The sequence below is a fragment of the Passer domesticus genome, chromosome 7 (assembly GCF_036417665.1).
Source record: "Passer domesticus isolate bPasDom1 chromosome 7, bPasDom1.hap1, whole genome shotgun sequence".
In the NCBI taxonomy this organism is placed as follows: domain Eukaryota; kingdom Metazoa; phylum Chordata; class Aves; order Passeriformes; family Passeridae; genus Passer; species Passer domesticus.
The window spans coordinates 18704601-18714117 of NC_087480.1; the positions used below are offsets into that span (position 1 = coordinate 18704601).

Genomic DNA, 9517 nt, shown 5'->3' on the forward strand with positions numbered 1-9517 from the left:
CGGAGCGCAAGAACAAAGGGATGGGCTTTGGGAAGCGCCCGGGAATAAAGAGAAATGTGCGGGACGGGTGCGGGACGGGGTGCGGGAATCCCACGGCGCGGGCGGGGCAGGCAGGGCTCCGGCGGCCACCGCCGAGCTGGCCCCGCTCGCCCAGGCGGAGCAACTCCTCCGACAGTTCGTTCGGGCGCCGCACAATTCCCCCTCTTTTCTTTCTTTCTCCTTTTTCTTTTTTTTTTTTTTTTAATTTTTGTTTGTTTTTTTGCTTTTTGGGGGTTTCTGTCTGTTTGGTTATTTGCCTTTTTTGTTTGTTTTTCTTACTTCTTTGTGGAGTTTTAGGGTTTTGTTTGTTTGTATTTTTGTTTGGTTTGTTTTATGTTTTTTGTTTGCTTGCTTGGTTTTGGTTTTATTTTATTTCCCTCCATTTCATTAGTTCACTTTCATTTATTTTATTTCACTTGATCGTATTTCATTTCCCCTTATTTTATTTCATTTAATTTTATTCTACTTTATTTTTTCTTGTTCTACTTTGGTTTTCCCCCGTAAAAGCCACAGGGTCCCGGCTGTCGGGCTTCAACACCTTGACGTGCGTTTGATTTTTCTTTCCCCCGAACAAGTTATAAAACAAAACAAAACAACAATAAAAAACCACCCACAAACAAAAACCCAAACAAACAAAAAACCCTCAAACAAGAATAAAACAAAAACACCCCAAACAGAAAAAAAATATATATATACCCTTTATTTTTAGTCCTTTTTTCCGCGTGTCCCCAGGACGGAGCGGAGCCCAGGTTCTGATTCCCGAGGACAGAGGGACCCGCCGGTCCCACCCGAGCGGAGCGGGAGAGGGGAACGCTCCTTTCGGGGCAGGCGGGGGTGACAGGGACACCCGGGGCTGACAGGGACACCCGGGGTCGTTCGGGGAGCTCCCGGCTGCTGCGGGCAGCGCTGCACCGACCCCCGGCCGCGGGAGCGACCCCGGGCCAGGGGCTGCCCGGAGCCGCAGTAACTGCAGGAGGCAGGAGGGTGAGGTAAAACGTGCATGATTTATTTGAAATGCTGCAGCGTACACAGACACCAAAATTTCATTCAGCACACACACAGCGGAACGAAATCTCCTTTAATTGAAAAAATAAAATTAATAAAAAGAAAAAGAAAACAAAAGGAGGCAAATTTCTCTATTAAATATGCAAAGGAAAGGGGGGAAAATTAGAGTTTTCTTGCCTTCGAAAGTGCAGAGTTCCCTATGCGCAGAGGCAGCCGCCCCGAGGCCGGGCCGGGCTCCGTTCCCGCTGCCTCGGGCCGCTCCCGCCGCTCCGCTGAGCCCCAAGGACGTGATTGTCGAAGCTTAGGATTTTATACAGTGAAAACCATACAGAAATCGAACGGTTGGAGTGAAACCAACGCAAAATAAATCTCCATTTCCCCGAACAAACCGCGATTCCAAGGACGGGCCAATTTTTTTTTTCTTTTTTAATATTTTCTCCCTTTTTTTATATTTTTGATTTTTTTTTTCAATTTAGCCGATGAGGTAGAAAAAGAAATGGTACTGCAAAAACGCGATGGGTTTGCGGGGGGCAGGGGAAAGAACAAAACCATGCAGGTGCGTGTGTGTGCGTGGGTGTGCGGGGACCCTGGCGGCGGGGAGCACCCCGGTTTACAGCTGGCTTCCAGCTCGTTTCCTTTCTCATTTCTTTTCCTTGTTTGATTTTTTTTTTTTTTTTTTTTTTTTTTTAAGAAGAGGAGCGGACACAGAGGAGCGAGCGGCGCCGCGGCCCCCGAGCCGGGAGGGGCTGTGACAAAGACCCACCGGGCTCTCGCTGCTGCTGCTGCTGCCCCAACTCCGGGCACCCCCAAACTTCCCCCTTGGCCTTTTCGTTTTGTCTTTTTCTCCATCTTTTTTTTTTTTCCTCCAGTTTTATCTACAAAAGCAGTCTGTACCAGTCAGAACAGCGGGGCCACTTTGCCCAGGGGTGAGGAGCAGGCACCAAACTGTTCACTTTGCTTTGGGCGCGTTTCCCTTTATTTTAAAGGTTTTTTTCTTTTTTTCTTTTTTTTTTGTTTGTTTGTTTGTTTGCTTTTTTTCCCAATTTTTTTAACCCAAAAAAAAAAAAAAAAAAGCCGACAACCCCAAGCCCTGTTTGGAAGGGCCGGGGGGGCGGTCGGGAGGGCAGCACCCCCCGCACCGCTGCCTCCCCAGCCCCTTCCTCAGTAGGTGGCAGAAAATTTCATCCTTTTCTGCTTCTGTCTCTGATTGCAAAACCAGACCCGCACCACGTTCTTCTTCAAGTCTAACTTCTCGGCGATGGCGGCGATTTTCTCGGAGGAGGGCCGGGGCTGGACGGCGAAATAGGCCTCGAGCGAGCGCTTCTCGGGGGCGGCGATGGACGTGCGCTTGCGCTTCTTGTCCCCCCCCGTGTAGATCTCGGGTTTGGTCATTTTCTCCCTCTGCGCCCTCTCCGCCTCCTCCAGCCACGCTTCCAGGATGGGCTTGAGGGCCACCATGTTGTTGTGGGACAAGGTGAGCGACTCGAACCTGCAGATGGTGCTTTGGCTAAGGCAGCCCACCCCCGGGATCTTCAGGTTGGCCAGCGCGGAGCCCACGTCCGCCTGGGTGACCCCCAGCTTGATCCTCCGCTGCTTGAAGCGCTCGGCGAAGGACTCGAGCTCCCGCGGGTCCGTCTCCGTCTCGGGGCCGGAGATGACGGCGTGGGACGCCAGGCCGTGGGGGTGGGACATGTTCATGGGCTGGGAGTGGTGGGCCATGTGGTTGATGGCCGACATGTGGGAGTGCGGGTGCGAAGGCGTGGAGCCCACGTCGGGGCCCGGCACCCCTCCGAGCGGGAGGGCGGAGTTGAGGTGGTCCAGCAGCTCCCCGTCCAGGCCCTGCGAGGGCTGGTGGTGGTGGTGGTGGGGGTGGTGCGTGCTCAGCACGGACGGGTGGTGCAGGTGGACCGAGGACGAGGTAGGAGTGCAGGACACGCTGCTCATGGTGTGGTAGGTGGCGTCCGGCTTGAAGGGGTGGGTTTTCTGCGACACGATATCCACGGCGGCCAGAGCCTCGGCGCCCCGCAGCAGCGTCTCGTCAAAGCCCGCAAAGATGTTCCCCTGGATCTGCACGGAGGGGCGGTGGGGAGAAAAGCGGGAGCGAAACAAACGCAGAGAGCGGGACAGGATTAAAGGGGAGCGGCGTGACGGAGATCCCGCTCTGCCCCGGCGGCGCTGCCGGGGACAGGTAACGCGAACCGAGCGCTGCCCGAGCCCCCGGATAAAAGCACCGCGGTGCCAGACACCGAGCGCTCTCCCTCCGAGCCGGGCACCCGCTCTGCCCTCCGGGGCGACCTCCCCAAAAGAGAGGCAGCGGCAGAGGCCGGGGCCGTCGGGGGTCCCGCACCCCGCGCTGCTCCAGCACGGAGCGGGGCGGGACGGCCGGAGCTCCCCGAGCGGGACCGAGCCCCAGACCCCCTCCCCCGGGAACAGCCCCCACCCGCCGGGCCCGGCGCCCCGGAGGGCGCAGGAAGGGAAGGACGGACCCCCCAAACCCAAGCGAAACCCAAACGCAAAGGGAAAGCGGAGTAAGTTGGCGAGGGTGGGCGGGCACGGAGCCCCCCGAAAGCCGCGCTGGGGCTTACCTGGGGGGCGGGCAGGCAGGCTCTGCGGATGGCTTCGGAGCTGGTGTGCAGGTGCGGGTACTTGGGCTCGTGCAGGATGGGGTGCATGCTGAACGCCTGCTTGCTGTTCATGGACATCATGGTGGGAGCGGAGCGGGGCCGGCCGGGGCAGGGCAGGGCAGGGCAGGGCGCTCCGGGCACCCGGCTCGGGGGCGCGGTATTGTCTGGCTCCGCCGCCCGGCATCAATGGCATTATAGCCCGGCCCCCCCGCCCCCCGCCCACCGGGAGGGGCCGGGGAGGTCCCTCCCACCGCCCGCCCCCGGGCAGTGAGCTCACCCCCCCCAAACCGGGCCTCGGCCCCCCTCCGCCCGTGGTACTCCCCCCCAAATCGGGCCTCCCCCTGATCCGGCTGTAACCCCCCTCCCAAAACCAGAGCTCCCCACCTGTGGGTGAGCCCCCCCAAACCGGGGCTCAACCCCTCATTTCCGCCCCTCCCCGGCTCTGCTCATTCTGCAGGTGCTCCCTCTCCCTGTCACCCCTTGTCGCCTCGGCTCGGGGGGACATCACCTCCCATCCAGCCCTGCCCGCCCTGCCTGCAGCTCCCCGCGGGGATTTGGGGAGCAGAACAGCCCAGAACCCGGGACTGAAGAGGAGCCATTCCCCTTCTCCCTCTGAAGGGAAGAACCTTGGGTCAAAAATCATAAAAACAAAGAAATCAAGAAAAGTTTCACCAACTTTCTTTTTCCCTGCTTCAGTGACTCTCCCTGGCTCGTTCCCCCAATCCTCCCGTGCAGAGTCCCACGGGCTCTCCGTCTGTCTGTGCAGCCTCTCCACCCTCCCGTCTCCAGCTCATCGCTGCCTCTGCACTCACCCATCCATGCGAATTTCCCCACAGCCTGTGGTGTTTTCTTCCCTCTTTCCCTCCCTGCCACCAAGGCCAGCTCCTGCCGCCACTGAAATGGAGTTTGGCTGCGCTGCTGGAGCAGAGGGTGGAGGGAGTTGCAGCCCCAGAAGCTCTCAAAAGGTGCATGAGGAGCGTGACAGCCCCAGCAGCTCAGAGCAGGGGGCTGCCGAGGAGGAATCCCAATGCCTGGGGTGTTGGAGGACAGGAGGGTCCTATGCTCAGAGCAAACTTTTCCAGGGAAACAGGTGTGCTTCTCCAGCCCCAAAATCCAGCCTCGATGGCTTTGGTGCACAGTGCAGCTGTTCCAGAGTCAGGAGCAGGATCTGTTTTCTGCTCCCTTTCCCACCCTTCTCTCCAGAGCCTGAGCACAGCATCCTCTGAGTCCCTTCTCCTGGGGATCCTCCCAGGTGTCTTGGGACAGACATGGTCAGCGAATGTCACAGGGAAAGGAAAATCCTGACCTGACCCCATGACCTGATCCCCGCCTTACCTGAGAGGCTGAACCGTCCCCCAAAAGATCAGAGAGTGGGTTGGGCTGGGAGGCACCTGAAAGGTCATCCAGTTCCAGCCCCCTGCCGTGGGCAGGGACATGAGGGAACCACCAGAGAGGTTTCCTTGGTGCTGGACCTGCCCAGAAAAAGGTCAGATCCAGTGGCTGGAGGCTGAAAGGCACAATCACTGTGTCTGGCAATGCCCAGACTCAAGCACAGCCACCAAACCCACCACGGAAGTCCCCAAGATCAGCCCCGTGCAGCCCTTGGCTCGTGCAGGGGGGTGGGGGAGAGTCCTCAGGGCTGAATCCTGACTCCAGAGAAATCCTCCTGGGGAAAAACTGCACCAGCATCAAGGTGCAGGCCCTGTCACCTGCCCCTGGTGGCCTGAGACACTGCCAGCCCTTCCTGAGCTCTGGAGTGTCCCCCCGTGCCAGGGACCAGCAGGCCCTGCCAGGATGCCCCAGCTCTCCGGAGGCGAGCACAGGCACTAGCTCAGGAGCCTCTTCCCTTCTCCCTGCTGCCAGCACAGCTCTGAGTCACGGCCTCCGCTCTGCTTCTGGAGAGCTGCAGGATCAGCTGATGGCCAGGGGAGGCTGGAGGCTGGAAAGCTCCACTGAGACTCCAGCAGAATTCCTCAGGAGGGGAATTGTTCCTTCCAGGTGCTCTGCGGCGGGATCTCTCCCCTCCAGCTGGGTTTGTGAATTCTCTTATGATTCTGGGAGCTTTTGTCTCAGGATATTCCACAATTCCTTTTGCTTGGCTCTTCTTGGTGGCCCCTCTACCCCACTTTTCCTCATTTTCTGCATTTCAGCAGCCCAGAGAAGGTTGGACAGAGCAGTACAGCTCCTGGCCCTGGATTTCACTCTCCCCAAGGAAGCAAACCTGTGCCAAGCTGCATTTCGCTACTGCTCATGTAGGAAAATTGGATCAGTTGAAGTAAACAGCATTCCCTCCTTCCCATTCCTCTGCGTGCCAGCAGACCTTTCCAAACCACCGAGCCTTTGCTCTTTTCCTGTCACAGGCCTGAGCATCCTGCCCTGAGCTTTGTCCTGACAATGAACATTTTGAGCAAGGGACACTCAGGGGGATCCCTGAATGCACCTCTGGGCACCCTGGCACTGACACTAAAACACAGGGACACCACAGGGAAACCAAGGACCCCCTCCCAGCCCCATTCCATGGATGAACTTGTCCTCCCACCACCTCCTGCACTGTGGATCTCTGGGCTGCTCCCAGAGGGGAAGAGAGCAGGGCCCTCCATATCAAATCTCTGGGTTGAGTCAGGATTTATCAGGCTGCTTCTGGACAGGGAAAAACAAGGAAAACCCTCCTGTCTTTGTGCAAAGATGTGGAAACACCACACAAGGAAAGGTTTCTACAGCAGTGATAATCACAAACATCTCAAACACTTCCACAGTTGCTGCTTAAGCCCTGGGCAGCTGAGTATTGGCACTTCCAAGGAGTGGGATGAACTTCCAGTCGACAGCCAGTGCTCTGCTCTGGCTTTCTGGGCTAAGATGGAACAGCTCTGCAATGCTCCTTGGAGCCCTTTCACATCTGTTCCAGCTTTCCTCCCTACTGACCCAAAAACTGGAATAGTCCAGTCCCAGATCTCCTGCCCATCCCTATCAGCAACCCCCGTGAAGCAGGAAATGCTTCACTGGAATCAGAATTAAATAGAGGAAAGTCAGGATCCTTCCTATTAAAACAAATAAAAGCACTGAACAAAGACCCTCATGATCTGAGTCTTTGGAAAACAAATTCCTTCCAGGGGGATTCCAGCTTCCAGGGTAAGAGCTGGCACCCCAACCTGGTCATTGGCTTTGGGACCCTTTCTGAAATAAATCCCCGTACAGAAATGAAGAGCCAGGAGTCTCCTCACACTGTGTGCTGTGGTTCTGTGCCATGAAATGGCAAATGAGTCAACAGGGCAAGAATATTGTGGGAAGCCAGTGCCCAGGGACTCTGACTTCTCATTCCCACTGGAACAACAATCCTGGACACACTCTCCAGCAAGGTCTGAGCTCCAGGAGCTCCGGCTCTGCGTTGCCTTTTGAGGATGACCCATAATGTCGCAGCCTGGCTCCCTGCCTGCAGCCGCTAAAGCCCGCAGCTCCGGCTGCTCCCGGTGTTTTCCAGCCGGGAGGGCTGGCTCAGCCTCTGCCCCGGCCTGCCTGCCATGTGCCTCGCTGCCTCAGGCGCTTGCCTGCAGACTCCAGCTGTTTTTATTACCTAAGTGGGTTTGATTGCTCCTTCATTTGTGCCTGAACGAGAGCCCTTGGCACCCTCGTGGGCTTTAATGGGGTCTGTGTGTTCTCGCTCCCAATTAAACCCACGGGCAGCGATTAACAGCTTCCAGCAACTCCAGAGCGGAGCAGGGGGGACGCGGCTTTCCAGGGCTCAGGGAGAGGATCCTGCCAAGGGGACACGACTTGGTGCATCCCGAGCAGACAGCTGGGCTGGCTGGAAGTGGCTCTGTCCCCCGTGACCACCGCCACTCTCTTCTCGTCAGGGGAGGCTCGGCTCAGCCGTCCCAGCCTGGCGCAGACACATTTTCCAGCCGTGGGGGACAGTGCTGGTGGGTGCCCAGGGCAGGTGTCACCCCGAAGTGGGGGCAGAAACATTAAGGACATCTCCCTACCTGTCCTGGTTGTCGGGGCCGCTCCTGGAACAGCTCATGTGGGGTGATGCAGAGACCAGGACATCAGGGCGTGGACGGCCTTGCTCCACTTGGTCCTTCCCTCCCATCCCTTTTCCTTGTGATCCTGCCCAGGGCCTGAGCAGGTGGAAGCAGCCCAAAATGGTGAATTTCTGGTGCACTTGGGATTTTGAGCCCTAAGTTCTGACTCCAGGAGCCATCTCAGCCTGGCAGCTGCTCGGCCGGGATGGTCCCGGCTGTGCTGGGGCCGTGGCTCCAGTGGGCACATCCCACACGACCCAGAGCCTTCTGTGGGAACCCCGGCGAGGAGCCATCTGTCAGAATTTAGATGTTGGGGGATTGAATGCTTTGAACTCATCGGAATTGGCGTTTTCTGATGAAAATTGGTTCTGTCAGGAAATGGGTAAGTGGCACTACCTGCCAGAGGCCTCTGCGCTGGGCCCGGGGATGGCTGGAGTCGGCTGATGGAGTGCAGGAATGGAATGGAAAATCCAGGCCCAGGAGCTTTGCAACTCAATTAAAGTCTGGCTTGCTCCTGGCACTGGGACAAGCCCATGGCATTGGGAAGAACATTCCTCCCACAGTGAACTAAACTTGGTGTGGGGTCAGAAACAGGACCTCAACGGGCTGAAGTGACACCTCAGGTGGCAGGTGGTGGCATTATGGAAAACTCAACAGGGACCAAATTCTGCCTTGGAATTAGGAGCAGACATCACAGAACCATGGAATCATTGAGTGGGAAAAATCCTCTCAGATTCTTCAGTCCAACCACTCCTTAGCAGAGCCACCACTGACCCATGTCCCCAGCTGCCCCATCCACACAGCTCCTGAACCCCTCCAGCCACGGTGCCAAGGTGTGGTTTGAAATATCACACTGCCAAAATGCCTGTTTCTGGAGGAAAATGCAGGAATAGCTCCTAATGAGGATGAGATCCCTTCCCAGCCAGAAGAGCAGGGTGTTTAATGCAGGCCTTGCACTTGAGGTGTAAGAGAAAGATGATCTATGCTGGCCAACAGATCCAGCTTGTAAAAATCCTTATTAAAACCCCACTGAGCCTAATCAGGAAAGATGGCTTTTAATTAAAAAGTGCAACCATTCAGCCAACTTTTATAGGAGATTGCTGTGACCCCAGGAGATGCCAACCAGCAATAGACTCAACTCCTTCCGGAGGGAGGGATCCTTCCCATCCTTTGTTAGCTGGAACATCTCTGCCGCTTTTAAATGGACAACTTCACAGGTTTCCTGAGTGTGGTTTCTTCCATTAGGAAATGGGAATCTTCTAACAGCTCACCCAGGCAGCAAAATTCCTGCACTCCATCTCCTGCATTAGGAACCTGGAGTCCGCGGAGCGGGAGAGAGAGAGGGAGAAAAGAAAATCCAGATGGGGCAAAGTGTAGCTCGACTTTTTAATACTAAATTATTTACAGTAAGTAAAATCGTGTGTGTCAATTGTGAAAAGAGTCCAATTTGTTTGATTTACATTGCAGGGGGGTGCCCTGGGGTAGGGGGTGTTTAACTATCTCCTCTAATGTAATTGCCTATGGCAGCCCAGTAAATATTTGATGGGCTGCCTGAGCGAGGGAAGGAGCTGGGGCTGATGCTCCCGCAGCCCTCGCAGGGTATCAAATGCAGCTGCTCAGGCACTACCTGAGCCCTTCCCATTGTGTAACTGGGCTGGCTTTAGCCCACTTTCAGGGTGGGAATGTGCACTTTCTGCTGGAAAACGGGTTTGTCCCCCGTGCTGTGGGTTTGTTTTATATAAGAAGCCCAAATTTCTCTGTCGGTGCCTCAAAGGGAGTGTTTTCCTCAGCTTTTCAGCAGGAAAAACAGGTTTTGCTCTTGTCAAGGAT

The 9517-nt window shown here is 56.2% G+C and overlaps 1 protein-coding gene across 1 annotated transcript; it reads right to left on the reverse strand.

The window, feature by feature from the left end:
* Positions 1-2143: 2143 nt before the first annotated feature.
* On the reverse strand, positions 2144-3749 carry LOC135304107 (brain-specific homeobox/POU domain protein 3). The gene is made up of 2 exons (XM_064426358.1): positions 3630-3749; positions 2144-3111 (listed from the first exon to the last, which is right to left on the reverse strand). The coding sequence occupies exons 1-2, from the start codon at positions 3747-3749 to the stop codon at positions 2206-2208; spliced, it is 1026 nt and encodes a 341-aa protein (XP_064282428.1). The 3' UTR covers positions 2144-2205.
* Between the last annotated feature and the right edge of the window lie 5768 nt (positions 3750-9517).